The sequence below is a fragment of the Nilaparvata lugens genome, chromosome X (assembly GCF_014356525.2).
Source record: "Nilaparvata lugens isolate BPH chromosome X, ASM1435652v1, whole genome shotgun sequence".
In the NCBI taxonomy this organism is placed as follows: domain Eukaryota; kingdom Metazoa; phylum Arthropoda; class Insecta; order Hemiptera; family Delphacidae; genus Nilaparvata; species Nilaparvata lugens.
Genome location: NC_052518.1, coordinates 1,196,187 through 1,221,140, shown reverse-complemented (window position 1 = coordinate 1,221,140; position 24,954 = coordinate 1,196,187). Strand labels below are relative to the sequence as shown.

At 36.2% G+C, this 24,954-nt stretch overlaps 1 protein-coding gene across 1 annotated transcript; it reads right to left on the bottom strand.

Annotated features, from left to right (window-relative positions):
• Positions 1 to 597: 597 nt before the first annotated feature.
• Positions 598 to 24,954, bottom strand: LOC111045070 (serine-rich adhesin for platelets). The gene is made up of 8 exons (XM_039441413.1): positions 24,821 to 24,954; positions 18,701 to 18,867; positions 18,409 to 18,551; positions 17,312 to 17,538; positions 14,994 to 15,262; positions 14,208 to 14,522; positions 7,009 to 12,861; positions 598 to 5,070 (listed from the first exon to the last, which is right to left on the bottom strand). Exons 1-8 carry the CDS (start codon positions 24,843 to 24,845, stop codon positions 3,898 to 3,900), a joined length of 8,172 nt encoding a protein of 2,723 aa, XP_039297347.1. The 5' UTR covers positions 24,846 to 24,954; the 3' UTR covers positions 598 to 3,897.

Below are 24,954 nucleotides of genomic sequence, written 5' to 3'. Positions count from 1 at the left end.
ATTATATAAAATCTGTTGAATGGAAAACTAAATAGATCACATAACATTGTTCATTAATATTCCCAACTAAACCTTCTCCAAACTCAGAAGAGGCCCGCATAATAGCCTACACGATCTTCAAAATGTCAATCTCAAAAAGATGAATTTTAAGAAGGAATTGATTCAAGTATATGACTTGATTACGGAGGTTCCCAACTAAAAATGCAATTTTACTGGGTTACCAAAATTTGCAGTCATCGAAGCAGAAATGTTTACCTAAAGAATGAGTAATTGCAGGTTAAAAACCGAGGAGAACTAGACATAAAAAACGATTGCAAAATTGCAATCTAATTTTTGGTAAGACAAACAACAAAGTCGATGAGGGATTGATTGAGAATTTTGAGGATCTCAAACCAGATTAGTATTGTCGATTCCGAAAGCTTATCAAGATAGATCTTATAATTATAAAGAATCATAAGTTTTACACGTTATCAACAAGCATTTCACTACTAAAATGATCTGATGGGTGTGGTAGAATATCAATCAAATAAAGCAGGAAATTAAAGTAGAATAATGAAATAACCAAAAAGGTGAGATGTGGAAAATGAAAATACAAAATAAACAAAACATGATATTTATTAAAGGAGATATGTCGTCTACATTTTAAAGTTTATGAATTTCATTTTTACAAAATCATAGTATGATATTTCAATCGATTCCAACCTCAGTTTAGATTCTGAAAACATATTTGAGATATGGCAAACTAAAATGAGCTACGCTAAAGCGGAAAGTAGAATTTAATAGATGTAAGAATTATTTCAATATAGAATAAGAGAATATACCGGATGTTTTCTAACAGAAGGTTCAAGAACATAGTAGAAAAAGATAGGTAAATTGTTACCTATCAAATAAGTGAAACTTTTTTAAATTTCAAGATGTTATTAATTGTAAGAATTATGTTATTATGTAATTAAATATGTTCTCTGAATTTGTAATACATGATTTGCCTTTTTCAGAAATACCTTACTACTCGTACAAAAATAAAACGTAAAAAGATGACAAGAAATTTATAATAATATTGATATCTATTAATAGAATTTTCATTTCAATTTCCATCACAAACTTTCTTTTAATATTGCACAAGTGAAAGTCGATAAGATGTACAATTTTTACAATATATAAGGCGTCGTTGAAACAGTTTATTGGTGTTTAACGTTATACACTATTAACATTTTACTTTTTCTTTGGCTAATACAAACTTGAAATAAACATGGTACAAGAAATCCGCTTACACACAACACATAAAAACTCTTTTCACACAATAATACTAAAAAACTAAAAATTAACTCTTCCAAACAAATAAAGATAATTACTCATTTCAACATTGAAGGAATAATAATTATAAATTGGCTCATAATGAATGAAGTAATACTAATATTTTACTAAAAAAGTATGAAGAGGGCCTCTTTAATAATAATAAAGATCTTTTTATAATTATTATGAATGGAGATGACAGTAAGAAATTTAATTTTAGTAGGCACGTATGAAGAGGGCTTGTAATAAAAAATCTTGTAATTATTATGAATGGAAATGACAAGGAATATTTAAACTTTAATTGTAAAGCTGGTCTTATGGGAAAATGCCTTCAATCAAGAATAATCAAATGATAGATAAGTTCTATAAATGAAAAAACTACAAAATATGTCAGCTTCATATTTTTTTATATTTTATAAAGATCACCAGATTCTTAGAAGAGCTTAATTGAATTACACAAGAAGCTTCAAACGAATTAATTATGAGAAGGAAATTCATGATGCAAATAAAAAACATTAATCATCTCATCAATTATTCTTAATTGAAATAGAAAACATATAATACTGAATAACCAACTTAGATCATTTGAAATACTCATGTAATTGGGAGTTTGCATAACTGATATCAACAAAATTGTAATGTAATTTGGACATATCTCCAGATAATAAGTGAATCAAGTATGCAAAACTGATACCAATAAAAAAATAGAAAATAATTTGATTTTTTTATGTAATTAGGAGTTATATCCAAGTGGATAATAAATGAATAATTATGCATAACTGCTACCAAACTTTCATGGAATTGGGAGTTATCTCCAAGTGGATGATAAATGAATAACTATGCATAAGTGCTAACATCAGAATTTTCATTGAATTGGGAGTTATCTCCAAGTAGATAATAAGTAAATGAAATAAGCAAACTAATACTAACAAGATTTTCAAGTAATTGGGAGTTATCTCCAAATAGATAAGTGAATAAAGTATGCAAAACTGATACCAATAAGATCATTATAATTTGAAATTTTAATGTATTTGGAATTTTTGTCCATGTGAATAATAAGCAAATAAAGTATGCATAACTGCTCCCACCAAAATATTCATGTAATTGGGAGTTATCTCCATGTGAATAATAAATGAATAAAGTATGCATAACTGCTCCCACCACAATATTCATATAATTGGGAGTTATCTCTATGTGAATAATAAATGAATAAAGTATGAATAACTGATACCATCAAAGTTGTCATTAAATTGATACCATCCATTGAATTGATCACCATGTGTATAATAAATGAATAAAGTATGTAAAACTGCTACCATGAAAATTTTCATGTAATTGGGAGTTATCTCCAAGTAGATAATAAGTAAATAAAGTAAGCAAACTACAACTAACAAAATGTTCATGTAATTGGGAGTTATCTCCCCAGTGGAATGAGCAAATAAAGTATGCATAATACCAAAAATTTTTTCATGTTTTTGGGAGTTATCTCCAAGCGTATAATAGATAGATAAATGAAGAATGCGAAACTTCTACCGATATGATTAATGAGCAACAAATAGGAGATAAGCCATTTTTTTGTAATGAGAATAATAATTAATGATGAGCCAAGAATCCTTCCATCAACTAATACTATCTAATCCAGTGAATCAGAGAAGAAAAATTAATCAACTGTGCAAAATCACAACTCTTGAACAAAATTATCATCATATACCGGCAACTTAAAGAAGTCCAGACTAGATTGAGTTAGTTACAAAATAACACAATTTTACAAATGGCCATACTACATAATATATACAATAATTGACGATTTTCAGTAACATTATAGAATAGAGACAGGCTTCATGATTCAGCGTCTCATAAACTAATAAATCAGACCAAAACTTACAACATAAAACTAGGATTGAGATGAGAAAATAATGCCTGGTACAGTAAATGCAAAATTAGGCATTACAAAGAGCTCCATATTATGGTAACTGAAAAGACTTGCGTTCAAAAAACGATTAAGCCATTTCCGGGTTTTGTCATTTGCATAACAACGGGATATGAGATTACTCAAAGCACATTCATTTGAACAAAGATAAAAATCATTCAAAAACTATGCCAAATAGAAAGTTTCCTCCCAAAAGTAATCGCTATGACACTCTAAGATCAGTTCTCAAGTCTAACTCGACCGATAAGAAACATAATATATCTATTTGATCAATTGCAACATTTGATTAACAAAAAAGGTAATCAACTTATAACTCCCTGCAGGGAAGTGGAGCCCAATATTGAATGAAGCGAGATTATCAATAAAAAAAGATGTACGTAATAATCTAGGAGCCATTGCAGAATGCAAAGCGAGCTATAAAAACATAATACTAAACAAACTTATAATGAAAAACATCTATAATAATATAGTCTAGTTTTGGATACACTACACCTACGAATCCATATTATTTAATCGAGAGATCTTTGGTGATTCGCTGGGAATGGAAAATATGAGTTTTCCGCGGCATTCTTATAAAACTCAACATAACACGAGATAATTACAGGTTGTGTCATTTTCAATTGTCAACTATGCCACAACTGAGTGGCGCAAATATACAATTTACATTAGAAAAACTACCTTTTCTTGATAAGATTGATTGTGTCGTCATGTGGCGGGGAGGATCGCTTCAGAGGCTGCGAGGAGTCACCGTTACAGCAACTGCAGTCCTTCTTCACGTGACCTCTCAGAGAGGAACGCCGCTGATTATTATGTTGGTTACAGCTGTTTGGGCTGTTGCTGTTGCTGCTGCAACTGTTCCTAGTCTGCGACTTGTTGTCAACATGCGTCTTCTGCACAGTGGCCAAACCGTTGGGCGTCAGAACACGCAGATTACGGAAGTCGCCTTCCGACATCATCTCTTCATCGGTTGTCGTTGCAGCGATACACTTATCATCTTCATCATCGTCTTCCACTTCATCAGCATCTTTGGTCACAGATGACACAGTTTTCGGCTTGACACGGGTCCTGGAGTAGGTGAACACAGCTGGTCTCTCGTCATGCTGCTGCTGCCAGGATGCACCCTGTTTCGAGTCATCCATGGTGGCTGATGAGGGCGACAACCGCTGTCTCTTGGGACTCGATCTGCTTGAAGGCAGCGACGATGATGAAGAACAACAGGAATCATCAAAACTGCGATTGAACACCGGGAGCTGAGCACAGCTGTCTCTGCTAGATGGATCAAGAGGCGAATTCCCCGGATCTAGCAACAACTCAGCCTCAGGGAATAGATCACTGGTGCTCGGTTCATCCACGCCTAAATCTTCGCATTCTTCGGAAAGACTTTTCTGAAGCCGTAACTCGCCATCTAACGATGATACCGTCCTAGTGTCGACTGGCTCCCGGGGTTTCCTGGTCGCTCGTATTCGGTCGGACCTCCTGAATGCCATTTGGTAGATGGTATTCTGGACATCGCTGCCTGTACGTTGGTAGCGACGTATCTGGGAAGGAGAAGCGTGATTGTCACGTCGGTTGGAGTCGGCATCTGGGTCGTTTTCAGTATCGTCATTGGTTGGAGCTTTGGGCGAGCCTGGCTGGTAGCGCCATGCTGTTTCTGAAGCTGCGCGGGACTCACCAGTTTTCCTGTCGTTGGTCTGGTTCTCCTGTTTTGCTCTGCCACTACTTGTGCTATCACTAGATTCATTGTCGTCAGTCTCATGTTTTGGTGAAGCTTTTTTAAGGATAAAGCATTTCAATTCGTCCACAACTTTGGATTGTACTTTCGGATCTGTAATATAAAATGAATTCAACTATTTTAGTGAAGTGGAACTAATAAGATGAAATATGATTTTGAACATTATTCAACTGTTAATAAACCTGAAACACCATACAGAGCTGCCATAACTTTCAAAATTTCCTTATACATCCCTATAATTTATCCTATATCTTGAGGTGCGTATAGATACGCCACGGGCACGCTTATTAGATCTCTACTTGTACAGGAACAGTAAGATATAATAAGCATAGCATCAGCTGATGGAGAGCAACATGCGCGTGTTTGTGGCTAGTTACAAAAACATTGATGTCTGGACTTATGATTTTTTTGCCGTCCTTATAAAAATTCTATAAGATTGAACATAACTTGACAAACATATGATGTGATCATGTGTTTGTCAAGTTCTATTCAATCTGGTAGAATTTATAAGGTCAGAAAAAACCCGTACGTCCAAAAGTATGTGTGTGTAACTGGCTCAAGGATGTGATCACGTTGGATGCTTGTATGTACAAGTGCAGATCATGCATGAGCCGAAAAACAAAATCTGAGCAATTGAAACACGTTGTGACTTGTCTGTAGCTGCACACTCTGAACGCAACCAGAAAGTGCACGCGTTCAGCTTGAGTGCTCTTGCAAGATTTTGTTTCTCATCTGCGCGCTTGGTCATGCATGACCAGACGTGCAGTTTCACATACGTATCCAATGTGATCATACTCAATTCTGTACGCTCCTCAAGATTATTATTTTATTGTACTGATATTACAGCATTCACATGCCGCTTCGATGAAATAAATCAATATCGAACGAATGTGTTTTATAGGCTTGAAATCGAAAATACCTATAAAAAAGTAGAGGTTTGTTGTACTTTGTTATCCTTTAAGGTAACCACTAAATTACAACCAGATAGTAGTAGAAAAGTGTTCAATTTAAGTAATATTCTATGACATTGATGGAAGCATCTGTTCTGTGAATGTGTAATATTTCACCTTAGTCACTGATTAGAATGTAACCAGTGACTAACACCAAACCAAAAAAAAGAAAGTGGCTTGTTGGAATTGAATGGGTATAAAATATGTTTTGTAAATATGTTTATGTAAATATTCAATACAGTAGAATTGTACAAAGCATTGTTATTGAGTAAGATATTCCATTTTTATCTTTTATACTTATTCCATTCTATCGAGCCACGTTTATAATTTTTGGTTTCATGTATTTTTGAATTCTAGCTAGAACAAGAATATCCATGGATTTCTAATCTCTTTGAATAGTAGGATTAATTTTATTTATGAATAGATGAGCATCAACAAATATAACAAGTTCAGCAGAAAATACAACTGAAGTCACAAGATAAAATATCACACAGAAATATTAAAGACAGCATGCATTAAAAATTAACAAGTCTATTCTCTTCTATTTTCATCATTGATTGAACATACTGGATAATATAACAGTGTTTAATTAATACTAAATTACATGTTAAACGATTAGATATTTTTATCTAATTTTTTATATTTTAGAATTCAATAACATCATTATAAGCTGGATTCGTACACAACAGTGACAGTGAAAATATAATTTACATTAGTTCTAATTGGACTATTCCCACTCAGCCCGGCCGAGTGAGTATGAATAATACCATTAGAAGTCATGAGAATTATATTTTCACCATTCACTGACACTGTTGTGTGCGAATACAGCTTTATGCAAAAAATAGGTATTTGAACATTTAGGGCCGGTTTCCGAGCTCGGGACTTTAAACAGCTGGAGTCAGAAAATTGGCTTTCCAAAACGGGGCCGCAGTAAATAGTTGCAGCAAAATAAATATTTATTTTCTCATTTCTATAATTGGAAACGTTTTTCCTTGACGAAATGAAGCATTCCTGAATAATTCAAAATAGCTGAAACTTTACACTATTTTCTCTTTATTTTATGTTCAATTTTCTAGTTTTTCGAAATTTAATTTAAACGTGACTTTGACTATGATGAGTACGACTACGCATCGTTTTCGAAAGCCAATTTTCTGACTCCAGCTTTTGTCATTAGTAGTTTGAACGGTGTCCAATCCATCATTTGAAAGATCTGTCTCCAGCATTTTGTCGACAGTGCGCTTTTCATTTGTTTGCTGTCTCATGAGATTGACGTTTGATGTACAGATAGATAGAAGGTTGTTGGAATTTGTTTGGTATGTTGTGGATGTTGAAGTTGAAGTTGTGGCAGTGGCGGCTGTTACTAAGCGAGGTGGCTGCGATGTTGCTGTAGACGCATCTTGAGCAACTGACGTCAGCAGATTGCTCTGAACTGATCGATGGTGCAAGAAGCTGATCGAAGAAGCTGACGTGGTATTGATGAGAATCGTGTTGTCTAAGCTGATATTGCCTTCCAAACCACCCTCTGACGATATAGTGAATTTTGCGTCTTGTGGCAACACAACTGCAGATTGGGCAGTTGATATTCCTGTCAGGTTCTGAGCAGTGATGCCAACCGGATTTTTCATATGTTTGACATTAGTATTTTGCTTGTTGACACACATTGGCTGGAACGTTAACAGTGGCGAGCCAGGTACGATCTTGTACTTGTAAGTTGGCACTTTAGCGACGACTAGCCTCCCTTCGGAATGTACAGGAAACAGAACTTGTCTCACTGTACTCACTGTACCAGCAGGCACATTGGAGAGAGAAATCAAAGGCATTGCTGTAGTTCCCCCAACAACTACCTGCTTTCTAGTGAGCACTTTGGCTCCCTCAACATTGATCACAGTTGGCTGCATATTGTCTTGAACAATCACTGCTCTATTCTGAACAGAAGAATCGGTAAGAACCACTCTATGTTGTACTCTGGACTCTTTAGAATCAAGGGATTCGGATGTCTCTGAAGATATATCACCACCAGTCGGCGTTGATGGCTCATCCAACCTGCTTTGAGGAGAATTCAAAACCTGAGAGATTTGACTCACTCCATTTGAGCTATCTTCACTTCCCATCGTTCGCAAATCTTCAGATCCTGGACTCAATGATGAACAAGACGCTTGTTGAGAGGACATTTTTGATTTGGTTTGAGTGGATTTCTTTCGCTTGGAAGTCGGACTTGGATTGGTTGGAGGATTTGAACGCCTTCTAGGAGCTGGTTTGTTTTTTAGTTCTGGAGAATTCCTCAGTTGTTCAGCATACTTGTCCAAAATGGCATAAATTCGTTGTGTAGTTTGTTCATCCTCTTGTGGTTTTTGTTGTGGTTTTTGAAGTGTTGATACTTTGAGAGTGGTGGTGGTAGTAGTAGTTTTGCTTGATGTCTTTGATTTCACAGTTTTGCTAGTTTTTATTGAAAGCTTTGCCGTGGTTGAGTTAATTGAAGATGCTGGACTTGCGGAGGAAGAGCTAGCAGCAGGAGATGCTAAGAGACCACTGCAGTTTTGAACCAACACAATGGGGGTCCTCGAAGTTATTTTCTCATCAGATATGGCAGATAAGCCTGGAGTCTGGCCAATAAATGTCAAACTTACTCTCTCGCCATGTAAATCATGAACACTAGTGGATTTTGATGATTGTGCATGAGAATGAAAGGATGTTGGAGACCCACTATTAGAAGTATTTGTGAAATTGGTTGTGCTCGAAGAAGATGCAATTTGAAGAAGTGGCTCCAAATTTACTGATAGGGGCTGTGAAGTGCTGCTTCTATCTTTCATTTGACCGGTACTGGTCACTTGTTCCAGAACTGATTCGAATTCCCTCAATTGTTCCAACGTCTTAGAACTGACAGAAGTTTCCGAAATTGTATTGTGGGGTATAAGAGGCTCATTCGCAGTGGTTGGAGGAGGAGGAGAGAGAACAGACTGTACAGACCTATGTGTAGTTTCTGGAGGTGTGTTGGTTGATGCTTGGGCGCTGATATTAGTCAATTGCAACACGGATCGTGTATATTTGGTGGGAGTCAACACAGGTTGCCTCCTAGAATTCTTTTGCATACTAGATGGTAATGCAACTCTGTGTACATTTGCAACTGGAAGAATAGTTTGAACACTCATTTCCATTTTCTTTTTCTCAACCTCGATTTGCTTTGAAATGCAGCCAGATGTTACTGTAGTTATTGCTGTGGTTTCTGACGAGCTACAAGTCGAATTCTGAAGAGCGGCGGTCAGAAGAGCATTTATATTACTGTGGATGACAGTTTCTTTAGAACTGGTTTCATTGTCCAATTTGGTCTGGCTGGCTTTCTCAGCTGCTGTGCAAGTTTTCAAAATGGCCACAGGCTTCCTATGAATGATGCCTCCTGTTGCGACTGTCGTTGTGTTAGTTTTACAAGGGAATATGACACTGGTTGTAGTTTGCATCACTGAAGGCCTTTCATGAGCTTTATTGTGGCTTGTAACTATCCGTGTTGGTTGCATGTTAGTTGAAACAACGGTTTGTACTGTTCTCATACTTTGATTTAGTTTCAAGTTAAGATTATCAGATTTGAAGTTTGTTTCATGTAAATTCTTTTGATTAGATTTGATTGTTTTTGTCTCGGTCTCCTTATTTGATGTTTGAACAGCTTTAGATAGAACAGTGCAGACATTTGGTGTGGCCGAAGTGGATGTTCCGGGTGTGTGTGAGAATTCAGTCACCTCACCATCATCACAAATCGGATTACTTTGTGTAGCTATGGAACTAGAATTAGCTTGATACATGGTTTTGCCAAATGCTTGCTGGAATTTTGGCAAACTTGCAATCTGGCTACATCCAACTTGTTCAGAAGAATCAGACTTTTGGTTAGCAGTGTCATTGACTGGTTTTCCCTCTAAGTCCTTCCAACTTTTTACTTGAAGTCGAAAATTTGCTTTGCCAGGTGTACTGGAATTTCGACTGTCTTCCGACACAAAATTACCAGGAATTAAGTCTTTTGCAATGGCCAGTAATCTGGATTTGGAAATTTGGTTTTCGCGATCTGATGTGAAGACTTGCAATGGAGTAGTCACTGAGCTAGCGTTTTTTTCATCAGAAACATTTGATTTTTTATCTTTGGCAGTTTCATTCAGATTAACTAATTTTCCTTCTAAACAATGCTCTAAGCGTGGTACTTGTATTCTCAAAATTGGTTTATTTGCCAAAGATAATCCACGGGCATCCTCTGAATATTTGGGCAATGATTCTTTTGCAATGGATACTGTTTTTGAGTTGGTAAATTCGATATCTGAGGCCTGTACATGTATGCACACTTCATTGGTACTTCGAACTTCTCCAGAACTATTCGTCATAGAATCTTTTGTACAAGGTATTAATCTTGGAATGTCCGATTCATTCGACGAAGTAGCACTTTTACCATCATCAGTTGAATTAGGTTTTCTTTCCTTTATTGATTCTACAATACTCAGTATTCTGCCTTCTATAGAACGATTGATTTGTTTGCGTAGAGAGGGCTTATTCGACAATGAATCCTTTGCCATAGCGAGCATTTTAGCTTTAGTAGGATCGAGGTTTGAAGAGACTGAAGTTTGCTGATGTGAGTTTGATTTATTGCTTGGAGATGCGTTTTTTGAAAGTGGTTCATACTGGCCCGTATTCACAGTGTTAACAGATGCTGAAGTCATCGTTGTAGTGGGCTTTGACACAGCTGTGTGCACGTGACTGGGCTCACTTGAAGTCACGGTTGCCGTCATACTGGTTTGCGATACTCTAGATTGTCGATTCGAGGTTTGCGATGCTTTAGCGGTTGATACAACCTGAGTAAAAGCACTAGGCACAGATTGATTGATGGTTTGAGTTTGTTCCGAACTGCTGGATGATGTTGATTGCGCTGCACCGCTCTGCACATCAGCTGATGCTGCATCACCTGTATTTGTACTTGTCGATGATGATGTGTTTGATTTATTCTGGTCACTGGTTGTTGTTGAATTAGTCTGTTGAAGTGATGATACAACTTCGGAACTTTGAGAACTATTTGCCTGATTCCAGTTATCAGGAAGCTGAACAATTTGAACGGTGGGCTGCATTATATTGGGAATTATCATATCCAACGAATTCAAGCCAGGTACTGTTTTACACAAGTTGTCTCGAGTGATCAGGTCAGTTGAGACGTTTTTGCCATTTAGACAATTCTCATCATTTTTTTGCATGAAGTTGTCATCAAATTTGGATTTGAGTCTAGTGTGCGGCAAAGCTTTGGACTTTTGGTTGTTGAAATGCGGTCGAATTGGTGGTGTTTGTCCATTTCCAAGCGTACGAGATATATTTTCGATCGGTTTGAAATTATTGTTCATATTGAAGAAGGGTTCAGGATCATCGGAGGTCATGGGAGAGACCTGGTGAGTGGGCGTTCGACGAAACATCCGCAGTGTTTTCAACACAAAAGGATCACTGACTTTTTTGAGTAGGGAGATGTTGTTTGGCGTGCTTACAAAACTGGTCAAGAATTCGTCATTATTTGACAAATCACTGCCAATGCTACTTTCATTGGTCAGTTGTTGGCCGTTAACTTCATTGGTCAGTTCTCGACTATGAACTTCTTTGGCCTTCCGCGGAGCTTTGACAGCTTTTGGAGCCTTGACATTCAATACAAAAGGATCAGTAACTTTTCTGAGTAGAGAGATGTTGTTTGGCGTGCTTACGAAACTGGTCAAGAGTTCTTCATTATTTGAAAAATCGCTGCCAATGCTACAAATGCTACTTTCATTGGTCAGTTCTTGGTTAACTTGATTGGTTTGTTCTTGGCTGTTAACTGCATTGGTCAGTTCTTGACTTTGAACTTTTTTAGGCTTCCTCTGAGCTTTTCTTTTGACAACTCTTGGAGCCTTGAGATTCGTTTTTACTTGATTAGGTTGAAAGCCATCACTACCCAAACTATCGGTATTTAGAATACTATCTTGAGTTGCTGTATCTGCATCTGACACATTAAGAGGAACTGCTTCATCTTTCAACGCAACAGTTCTAGGTTTTCTCTTCCTTTTAGTTTGGGTAACATCGGTGGAATTTTTTGTTACTCTTGGCCGCTTCTTCTTCGGTTTGCCGGTCATTAACGATTCTGATGAATCGGAATCAATTTTCTTAGTAATAATTGGAGGAGGCACATAATACTCATCATTTGGCTCGATGCATTGTTCATAGCCTTTTTCTATTCCACAATACATATCACTGTCAACTTCTTCAGGCCAATCTTTGAAAATATTGTAGTCTATATTGAGGAATTTCAACTCTTTGGTTTGATTTTTCATTTCACCGTTCGACTCTAGATACGACTCACAGATGGAGAGAAGTTCGGGCCAATCTAGGACCCAGTTCAACATTTGGTAGCGAGGACTGCTTATCACCGTTGCCAGGTCATTGCACAATACGACGGAGAGACCAAGGGATTCGGCATCCAACACTTGACTCGGAGCAGATAGCACATCGTAGTTGGTTGATTCAGTCACCGATTTGCCTTTGATACGTATTAATGCATCGAGGGTTCGTTCTTTCTTTGTACTATTATCTGGAAGACTTGCATTTATTGAGCTGGAGCTGCATTTTGAACATTTGCTGTCTGTTTGGGAAGAGCAGTCAGTGCAGGTTGGATGCTGCTGGTCACTTGGTGTCTTATCGGTGCACTTACCACAAGCCACTGCCAAACTTTTGATTCGTTCCAGGCTTGATTTGGTAGGGTTCAATGAAAACGCAGTCAATACACATTCCCGACTAATGCCTACGTCATCCTGAAACAAATCTGCCAAAAGCAGATAACCATTCGCTAGTTGTATCTCTGTTTCTTTAACTTTCTCCTTGTCATTTTTGTCTCTCTGGGTCTCGACTTCGTTCATGTTGACAGTTAGCGCTATCACGAATAGTTCGATGCAAAACGGTTTCAACGTCGTGCCAAACTGAAACAAAAAAGTAAACCTGATTAGTCAAGTGAAGTTGTCTTTATCACAAAATTATCTTATAAAGCACCATTCTCTCACTCAAAACATTTTTAGGTAGAATACAGCTGCCCCTTGATAATCCGACAGTTAAGGGACTGAGAGAGTGTTGATTACCGAAAATGTCCGATTACCAAAAATATCAAAGATGTTTTATTCTTTATGTATTTGAACACAATGAAGTTAAATAAAAGGAAGAAACAGTAAAGGTACATGTAATTTATTAAAACCAGGATACAAAATGACAGTACATGTAAGTTTTTAAAAGAAATACAGAAATAAATTAAAGTAAAATATACAATTTTTTGTATACAAGGTTTTGCTTCCGGCCGGAGCGGAGGGAGGGAGATGCATGTTGCTGCCGGCAGCGTGTCGAACTACCGATTACGTCGCATTAAAAAGTGGCGGATTATCGAGGGACAGTTGTACTAGTATAGTAATGAGGGCCAATATAATGGGGGTTGTATCCAAGTTTCACGTTTTATTGTTACTTTCAATTTATATATTATTTTTGTACTGGAGCTATGATGAAATTAATTATTCAAGTCCAGGAAATCTGTCTGAAATGGCAATATTCCATATCCTCAATTCATTTTATTCAAAAACTTTATACATTACATAGTATGTAAAAACAAAGTAAAGACGATACATTAGTTTGTAACATTAATATAAAAAACAAGTAAAAAGTAAATGAATATAACTCTATGCTTGGACGACAAGTCCGTGTGCATGGAGGAGAAACAGAGTTTTTTAATGATTGACTAAGAAATTCTCATAATTGAGATGAAATATTATGGTTATTAATTATATTTTTACCAAGTTCTGGCAATTTTGCGGAGCGAGAAAAGGATAGCGCTATTTGCCTGGTCGAATGATAGACAAGGATAGCAACACCAATGTTGCTATTCAACTTAGATATTGTAGAACAAGATCAAATACTGCCATTATAAAATGGACCTCTCTATAGTAACACACATCGAGAAAAATGATTTTCTGTTCATACTCTGCAACTATAAATTACATAATACTATGTAACTTATTATCAATATTCTTTGATTGATTCATACAATAAGTACATCATTAAAATGATAGGGAGATAAAACATACGGTAACCTTGTGCAATTCCTCTCCCAAATTTATATAGGGTTAAAAAACATAGTCCGAAATAGGTTAAGTCTTGTTGTTGTAGATTATATTAGTAGATTGGACTTTTTGGAAATAAACCTATTTGAATCTGAATAAATACATTTTTTAATTAAATTTAATGGGATTGCCTCTATGTTGATGAGTTGATGGATTTGACTTACATGCTTTATCAAGACTTGGCAGAACGTATAGATGTGCTGAGAAGACAGTGCCGAGTAGACTAGCTTTTTAATAACATCCTCCAAATGGCTGCCGTTTTGAAAAGTGAGCCACTCTGTGATAAGCGCTTCCAAAATATTGCAATTTTCAATTTGTTCGATCGGTTGGAGGAAGGCGTTAGTCAAGAATACACAGGAACCGATTTCGACTATCTTTTTATAATTCTTCCACAGCTTTGCACTCAAACCAAATCCGCATTTGCGATTACGAAACCGGCGAAGCAGGTCAACACCCTCCGTCAGGTTATAATTCTGAAACTGTAACAAATAATTACGAACATCTTTAGAGTTTCAGAAGAAATACGTAAAATAATTGCATAAAATCAAATTTATTGCCTCGAAAATAATACAGAAACAATACATAAGATAATCCGTTTGGAACTACTTTCGACGACACTACAGTCTAATTTCTAATCAGCTTCACAAGTGAGTACTAGTTTTTAATAACTTATATTCAAAAATTATACTGTAGTGTTGTCGAAAATAGTTCAAAACGGATTATTAACTTGCAGTTCGTCATGGATAGTGAAATAGATGAGTAAGCCTACATAATATAAAATAATTCACTTAAAAATTATCAAATACATAAAATAATTTTAAATTTCTTACAATTTTATACATTAATTTGAATAATTTTGAGTAAATCTCAATTTCTAAATAATTCTTCAACCAATCCATTTATGAATGAAAAACATAATTGTTAGATTGTCTGAAATATTGCCTACTTACTACGGATTTCAGATCAGAGTTCTTCCCACAACGAGACAACAGCGTGAGGTAGAGATCGATGATTAGATCAAGTTGGTATGTTGCCAAGATCTGCTCGTTGACTTCCTCCATAGAAGCATTATTGTTCGATTCCTTGGCTTTCTCAGTTTTCAAAAATAGTTGACAGGTATCTGCCAGCCGTAGAGCAAAGTCTTCACATTTCGAATCTACAAGAGCCTCTATCCTCATCACGATTAGAACCCCGTTTTCACTGGTAAAATATTTTTGTACTGAAAGAAGTAAGAAAAAATGGTGAGTAAAACTGTAAAAGTTGAGAACAGCAATCAAAGTGCAGTAGAATATTTTAATAAATAAAATATTTTAGTTATTGTACCTTATTGCATTTCACAATATGACTTTCCTTTCATCATACTTTTCTATTTAGTTGTTTTTATACATCCTATATTGACTTACAACAATACTGTTTTTATCTAATTTGTAGGTTGGATTGTAACTTCAAGATTAAAGATGAATCTGAAAGTCAAAAATATTTTACATCTACTTGAATCAACAAACCTTGGAAACGGGTCTACATTGGTATAGTGGATTCAATTTTATGTTCTTGTAAACATGACTTCAAGTTTGCAAAATACAAGCATTTTATAAGCCTACAAACTTGAATTCAAGAAAACTTGACTAATGTAAACGCCCCTTTACGGACCAAACAAGCTTGCATATCCATGCATCTCCATTATCATCATTGGATTCAACTCAAAAGCTATCAACAGCACAACACTTCGGTCCTGTCGCAGGTATATCCATCAAATTTAACCGAGATTAAGGCTGTGCGAAAGCTAGAAATAAACTTTCTACAGATTATATTTTTCGATTTGTATATCATCAAGCTATCAAAATGAAAAAGTTTTCTCAGGAAAACATTTTTTCCGAACATTACATTTTGAGATATGAGCGCCTAAAGTTCAAATTTTTGGGACAGAACATTTCAAATACGGTTAGAGATAAATCCATCCGATTTTAGAGGATAAATTCTTCATGGTATTGTTGATTGAATAAAACATTTTTTCGAAAATATCAATTTTTGAGAAAGTTATTAAACTTACCAAAAATGACCAATAATAACTCAACTTGAGTTATTTTTAGTAAATTGAATAACTTTCTCAAAAATTTTAATTTTCAGAATTTTTTTAATCAATCAACAATACCATGAAGAATTTTTTCTCTGAATCTCATGGCATGATCTCTTAGCGAATTTGAAATGTCCCAAAAATGTAAACTTTAGGCCCTCATATCTCAAAAAGTAATGTTCGAAAAAAAGTTTTCCTGAGAAAACTTTTTCATTTTGATAGCTTGATGATATACAAATCGAAAAACTTCGAAAAATATAATCAGTAGAAAATTTATTTTTAGCCTTTGCACAGCCTTAATCTCGGTTAAATTTGATAGATGTACTTGCGACAGGACGGAAGTGTTGTGCTGTTGATAGCTTTTGAGTTGAATCCAATGATGATAATGGAAATGCATGGATATGCAAGCTTGTTTGGTCCGTAAAGGGGCGTTTACATTAGTCAATTAGTCAAGTTTTCTTGAATTCAAGTTTGTAGGCTTATAAAATGCTTGTATTTTGCAAACTTGAAGTCATGTTCAGAAGAACAGGAACTTGAAACCACTATACCAATGTAGACCCTTTTTCAAGTTGTGTTGATTCAAGTAGATGTAAAATATTTTCGACTACAAATCGAAAAACTTCGAAAAATATAATCAGTAGAAAGTTTATTTTTTGCCTTTGCACAGCCTTAAACGACGAACTGTCATCCGGCTCGATCATTGCCTCTCTTGGCTTTGATTCCGGTAGACTATGTGGGCCGATGTCAAACGAGGCAAACGACAGAAGAGTCCTGCGACAGTCGAGACCAGCGACGGTAGAGACCTGCGACATTCGAGGCCAGCGACGGTAGAGGACTCCTGAAAAAGAGGCCTCAAATGTCGCCTGCGTTAGGCGACAGTTGAGGCCTCTCTAATTTTTGTACAGCCCCGACAGTCGAGACCTGCGACGGTTGAGGACTCCTGAAAAAAAGGCCTCAAATGTCGCCTGCGTTAGGCGACAGTAGATAACTTTTCAATTTTCGTACACTCCCGACAGTCGAGGCCTACGACCGTAGAGGACTGGAAAACAGTCCTCTACTGTCGCAGGCCTCGACTGTCGTCGGTCTCGACTGTCGCGCCCCCGACTATGTTACTTAACGGCTGTTAAATATGATAGACGTACCTGCAACAGGGATTTTATCTTTGCTGTTATTATGAGAAAAATAGAAACTTACCTTCTTGATAGGTATGCTGGTTGCCCTGAATGATATCAGTCAATGTTTTTATGTCCCAGGGGTCATTCATGATGCTGATGAGATTATTGCAGAGTGCAATACAAAGGCCATTTATATTCCTTCTGTCCAGTTCACGTTGACATCTTGTCACTGTGACCATCAGATGGGTTTTGATGGCCTTGTTCATTCGCTTCCACTCAACTTTCAGTATCATATGCAGCGTGTGCCTACAATCACAAATAAAACAATGTTACTTTCAAAGTATTTATTTCTGTTTTCACAAAAAATTAACGAAACAATATTACTTTCAGAGCATTTATTACTGTTTTCACAAACAATATTAATGAACCAATTTTACTTTTTAGAGTATTTATTACTGTTTACACAAACAATGTTACTTTTAGAGTATTTATTTCTGTTTAACACAAATGACAATGTATTGCCAGATCTTGCAAGACCCATTGCATACTAACACTACATTATAATGGAAACACATGAAAAATTCAACGTAAAAATATCTGTTGAATACATAAATAAATAAATGATTATTTTAAACAAGACTGAACACTTAATATTAAATCAGATATACCGGTATCAGCTATCCTCTATGGAAGGCGGTGAGAGGGCTGAGTATCGGCAACGCTGTTGTCTTTCTCCACTGCTATTATAACGTGGACCGCTATTATAACAATAGACGCAAGACAGTCACATTCTAATTCATTCGTTTTTTCTGATGTACTGTATTTATTTTCAAAAATCTGTTGAACTTATAACTTTTCAAATTTTGGTATTTTGTAATACTGCTGGTTCTCAAGTTAATACCTATTTTGTTCGGGCTTGAGTTTATTAAAAATTTATTGGTTCAAATTTTTGGCCACTGCTGTTGCACTTGATGTAGACTAATGAGTAAATGAATTAATAAAATAGTCGAGAAACGTTCAGATCGATAAACTCCCAGACAATAAAATAGAAATAAATTAGTCGAGAAACTTAAAATAGAAATAGCAAGACAATAAAATCGATCATAAAAAAGTCGATAAACTTTCAGTCGTTCAAGTAATACTGTTTTATGACTTTTTGAGGAATATTTATGTTACCTGTAAATGAAACTTATCAGCTTGTCTATCAGTTCGGGTGTTGCACCTATCAGGTAAGTCGATACATGCTCCCATGATGCTAACAGTACTTCGATTTTATCGACGTACTGTTTCTTGCGATCGAGAATAGTCGTTTCCAAACGCTGAAACATGGAAAAAATAATATTTATAAAAGCAGTACGCTTATGTGGTTCAAATTAATTTAATTCCTGAGTCAACGAGAAAATGGGTTTCCATAAAATATACCTGATGTCTCCATAAATAAATAATAATTGAAGAAATTGGTACTTACGGGAAGAATATCCTCAGGTTCACGAACAATCAGCGACTGTGTGTTCTTCAAATCCATTATAAAGTTCAGAATCGACTTGAGTCCATAGATGTTAAAGTCATTGCTGCATCCCATTTGCCAGTGAGCAAATGTGGCAGCTCTGAGAGGACTGGTTCTCCGATGACACACTACAACAATTTAAAATAATAATCAAATTAATATTTATAAAGAAACTTGTAAGGTGTTAGAATGGAAAGAGTGTTACTTTATGGAGCTCCAAATTAACAGTATTATCGTGTCTATTATAGTGACGTATCACGACTTTTAGCTAATAATTCGAAGACCATTGATGCTTCGGAAACTGATAGATGACCAAGAATTGCAAGCTCAACCCAAAACCTATACGATATACAGGTGCTAGTTTAAAGTCCGCTTCAGTTTTGATGCTACACGACCTTATAACTACTACAGTCTATCCAGCAGCGCTGGTCAATGACTTAGAATAAAACTTTAACTTAAACACTACATTGTTAACTTTGGATAAAATAGAAGCAACGGGGGGAATTCATTATTCTCTCTATCGCTTATCTTCTAAAGCTGGGTTGTCACACAACAGTGACAGTGAAAATATAATTCCCTAGAGTTCTAATTGGACTATTCAGACTCAGCCCGGCCAAGTTAGTATGAATAATCCCATTGGAACGTATGGGAATTATATTTTCACTGTTCACTGTCACTGTTGTGGTGCGAATCCAGCTCAACAGTGAAAAGTTATGGCCCAGACTACTTGAAAAATAGCTTCATCCTCCTCGCTGATGTTCACTCCCGAGCCGCTCGATCCCAAAGGGTCGATGTCAAACGAGGCAAACGACAGAAGAGTCCTGCGACAGTCGAGACCAGCGACGGTAGAGGACTCCTGAAAAAGAGGCCTCAAATGTCGCCTGCGTAAGGCGACAGTTGATGCCTCTCTAATTTTTGTACAGCCCCGACAGTCGAGACCTGCGACGGTTGAGGACTCCTGAAAAAGAGGCCTCAAATGTCGCCTGCGTTAGGCGACAGTTGAGGCCTCTCTAAGTTTTGTACAGCCCCGACAGTCGAGACCTGCGACGGTTGAGGACTCCTGAAAAAGAGGCCTCAAATGTCGCCTGCGTAAGGCGACAGTTGAGGCCTCTCTAATTTTTGTACAGCCCCAGACAGTCGAGACCTGCGACCGTAGAGAACTCCTGAAAAAGAGGCCTCAACTGTCGCCTGCGCTAGGCTCTCCAGAATGGCAGACAGCACCAAAAGAATTATCATTTAATTAGTATATATTTACCAATTAATCAATCAATTAGTATGGATGTATTCCATAACATCTATTATACACTAGATAAAGATGCACTATTGACCCATTAGTACAGGTACAGTCTGATATCGCAGTAGGATGTGTCCTCAACTGTCGTCTGTTGCAAGCGACTCTCTAATTTTTGTACAGGCCCGACAGTCGAGACCTGCGACATTCGAGGCCAGCGACGGTAGAGGACTCCTGAAAAAGAGGCCTCAAATGTCGCCTGCGCTAGGCGACAGTTGAGGCCTCTCTAATTTTTGTACAGCCCCGACAGTCGAGACCTGCGACGGTTGAGGACTCCTGAAAAAGAGGCCTCAAATGTCACCTGCATTGGGTGACAGTAGAGGACTCTTCAATTTTCGTACACTCCCGACAGTCGAGGCCTACGACCGTAGAGGACTGGAAAACAGTCCTCTACTGTCGCAGGCCTCGACTGTCGTCGGTCTCGACTGTCGCGCCCCCGATCCCAAAGATTCATATGGCAGACACCTCAAGAATATTGTATCTATCAATGCATAAATAAATAAAAATTCAACGGTATTTTTTAGTTATAGATTCGCAATTGTGGAACTCACTACCACTTCATTTTATTAGGGGGAAAACATCAACAACACCTCTTCTCATCCTATAAGTATACCTACCTTTCTTCATTATTATTTTCTCACCATAATTTCGTTTATTAATACTGTACTTATTATTATTTTAGGGACGGATTCAAGGATCCAAAGAACCTCACACGTCAACCGGAGCTTATTGTGTTCCCAAGTACGCTAGTTAGGCAAACCATTACCTGTGATCTTTACAAGATCCAGGAGTTTTTCCCAATCCTAACATCTCATTCTTCACCTGGTTGCTTGCAGCCAAACAGAACCCTTCTCCTTGCCCCTGGGCTCTCGCAATCCAGTGTGATATGCTTGGCAGTAATACTGTACTTAATATTATATTTTTGTCGTATTATCATTATTATTACCATAGAGAAACAATAGCATAAGTAGATATCCCATGGTATAGGGCGTTTATGTCGAAACTTTTACTGTTATCTCAAGCCAATAGTCCACTTATTTCTTTTCCGTGAAGCTTTATGACGCTGGTAGTATCTCATATTGTGCCGTTTATACACTCTTACCCAGTCAAAACAGTAAAAATCGACAATAATCGGCTCGAGATAACAGTAAAAGTTGCGACATAAATGCCCTATACCATGGGATATCTATTTACGCTACTGTTTCTCTATGTTATTACTTTACTTTAGCTACAAGATTATTTTGTATTTTTTCTTGCATTTATAGTTGAAAGTGTTTTGTTTACATGGGCCTAAGCCTAGAAACTATCGCAATATTATTATACGATCTAATAAAATATATATTAAGATATTTTTCTCAAGCCACTACCGTGCTTCGGATGGACATGTTAAGCCGTTGGTACCGGCTGCTTAATAACAGTCGTTAGGTCATGTTGGACGCCATGAAATCTCTGACACCAGACCTGAGCCAGCCAGGTCACTCGATATTATTATTATATATTATCAAATAATATAATTAATTATGCCTGATAGATATTTAGCGTATAACAGACTTAAATTCTTACCAAATAAATTGATCAGGTGCGACCTGAAATCTCTGACACCAGGCCTGAGCCAGCCAGGTCACTCGATATTATTATACATTAAATAGCCTAATGCAATTATTCATGATTATGTCTGATAGATATTTCGCTTATAACAGACTTGAATTCTTACTAAATAAATTGTCTTAACTTGCAATTATATAGACTATTAATATTTAAACTGCATGTAACCTAGCCCTTTCTTCTATCACATGGATAAATGAAGACCAACGATTCAATGAGGATTCATTCGCATGATTAGAAATGAATCTGAGAGAATCTGAAAACTTACCAAATTGTGGTCGATCGTTCAGTGGAAGGATCTAACAAATCCTCTACTGATGAATCCCTCTTTCCTACAAAAGTGGTCCAGTATAAATTACAACAGACTGAATTTTCAAGTGCAGACTAAAGCCATTTTCTATACAACAATTCTCCAAAAGCCACAGTAGTCATTTTTTCAATGAAAACATTCATTTATAAATCCTTTCCAAAGAATAAACATTCAAACAGTTCTGATATGCAGACAGCTTTATCAGAGACAAATAATGCATTACTGTAATTGCAATACAATTATTGTATATTTTTGTTCCTCATCTTTTTTCATTATAGTTTCGTATCTTATCCTTCGGTTTCTTCACTTTCTCTTTTATTAAATTAAATTTTCAAGTGATTCTCTAATAAACCATCCAGATAGTTTTACTTTTTTGAATTGTCTAGTGATTGCTTGATTTTTCATTTTTAAACGAACTTACATCAAATACAACTCAAGTGGGGGAGGATTCATCAAGAAGAAAACACAGAATTTAAATATAACACGAATATGAGTCATATTATAGCCATACGAAAGTTATAACCACAATAATAAAAAAGTGAAATAAACTATTCATGAATCATAAAATTCACATTTTCATGATCAACAAAATACATGTTATCAACACTTTGGGAAATGAAAATTTGAGTTGCCGTTGACTAAAATCTGTTTAGAATGGGGCAATCGTCAAAATTTCCCATTCTGAAAATTCAACATAAACTTTCATAAAAATATATTACAGTGCGAAGCTTAGATATAGCTAGAGTTACCATTTGAATGTTAGCATTTTGGTGACATTGATCAAACAGTAGACATCAATAAATATAAACCAGAACTTATGTTATCTCAAGTTCCCAACAGAGGTAAAAATCGAGGCGCTATTTAAGCAAGACAATACTGATATTGATTGATAAACCACGGATTAATCTGGATTCCCATACGCCAGTGACAGTGAAAGTAAAATTAAAATATAACGTCAATGAATTCTGATTGTTCCCACTCAGCACGGCCTAGCGAATATGAATAGTCCTATTAGAAAATATGGGAATATTATTCTCTCTGTACCGGTTACTTTAACAGTCACTGTTTTGTGAGAATCCAAACAACTAACTGAATAAATAAACCAATGAATTATATTATGATTATAGGAAAACAAATGAGGTAAATACTCATAACTTATTATATTAATCTTAGAGTGCTGTAGCAGTAAATTCATAGGTTATTCTAACCCAGGAGCGCTGATCCAAATCCCTAAGGGCATTTTACTTCCACAGTAAGTTAGAAGCAGGGAAAAAGCTATGTAAAACATAGTCCAGACGCTTACGCCTTAACTATAAGTGCGTCTGACGCACTGAATTCATTTCGAACGCATCTTCAGAATGCATGGGGAGTGTCTATTCCGCTCGTGTAAGCTAGTTTACCTCATGATAGAAAATGCATCCGGCTAACAAGCGAAAAAATTCAGAGCATACGAGCGTATATTTACGTATAGTATACGCCTAAAACCATAGCCACCTCTAATACAAGGCCGCGGCCTACGATGTTGCAACGTCGCAGGGTAGGCCTAGAACTAATACATGATTAGTGAAAAAGATTTAAAAAAATACCAGCTGATCTTTTTCACCAATCATGTATTAGATTGTAGGCCTACACTGCGACGTTGCAATATCGTAGGCCGCGGCCTTGTATTAGAGGTGGCTATGCTAAAACTCATCTGTCGATTTCAACCTATAAAAATTTAAATCACGTAGGCATGTAGATGACGAATAACGTGATTCTCGAATCCCCATTTACGCAATTTAGGTTAGAGGTTACTCGTTTATAGGTTAGAATCTAACAATAATTAGTTTGACCGGCATCAAGACTATAAAGAGCTGCAAGCGTGCCTTATTATGAAAAATATTAGTAATATAGATTAATATTTGCACCTACCATTACAACAACAGCCTAATCATATTCTCAATTTTCACTACTTCAAACATTAAATTGCTCCTGACAGAGACAATATCTGAATCTTTGATAAGACACGGAAGAGTGGATTCGAAAATGGCATAATTAATGAATGTTAGGTACGGTACATTTGACAACAACAATAATTCTATTGGCTGTTAGCATAGATTCTAAACCTGAACTATCAAATAAGTGAACAACAGTGATCTGCGATCGAACTAAAATTAACTAAATGTTTATAGAGATATTCCTTTCAATTTACTATGATCATAATCAAAACCCAGTTACCCATTAAGAAGTTAAGTTGATCAAAAATTCATGAATATTAGATAGAATATAAGATGGGAATTTTGCAGGTACATAATAGATTCGTTCGAATCCTAAAACTAAATGATGTTGAAATAAATATTTTCAACTGAACCGTATAGTTTCAGCCTAAAGAATAACGCATGTCTTTCTGTGCGTTAGACAAGGTTAGCTAAGTTACTTTTATAACCGAGATCAAACAGAATGCTATTTCAAAAAATAAATTATAAAGAATATGTCAAAATTTCAACCCTGAAAAACTATAAATGAAATGTATAGTCTACTTGAATCGTTGAACTATACATAAATAATAACTTACAATGTTATTGTTCAGCCTACGATACCCACTCAATGCAAGTGTCTTGAGAACTAAGAATAAAGTTGAAGATCAAAATCAGATTTGTTATAATTGCGCGTCAATTCAACTTTATTTAGATTATTTTGACTTTTAAATCGAATAAACGTTGTATAAAAGTAAATAAGCCGTAACAAGGTTTATTTACATCATATTCACATAGCTGTATAAAATCATGGCGGATCACCACTACGACCTAAACAAGATGAAGTACCGTATAAGTTGGAGGAAACTTTGCACTATCATTTAAACAATTAATAAACTACGAATAAATACAGAACTCACCTAGCAAAATCCATAAAGTTTGCATCCATTATAACATTAGATTAATCACAATTCCAAACAGAATGCATAAAATCCATCTACAACTTATACTGACGCCATACCATCCACACCAACGGTCACGGAGAAATACATAC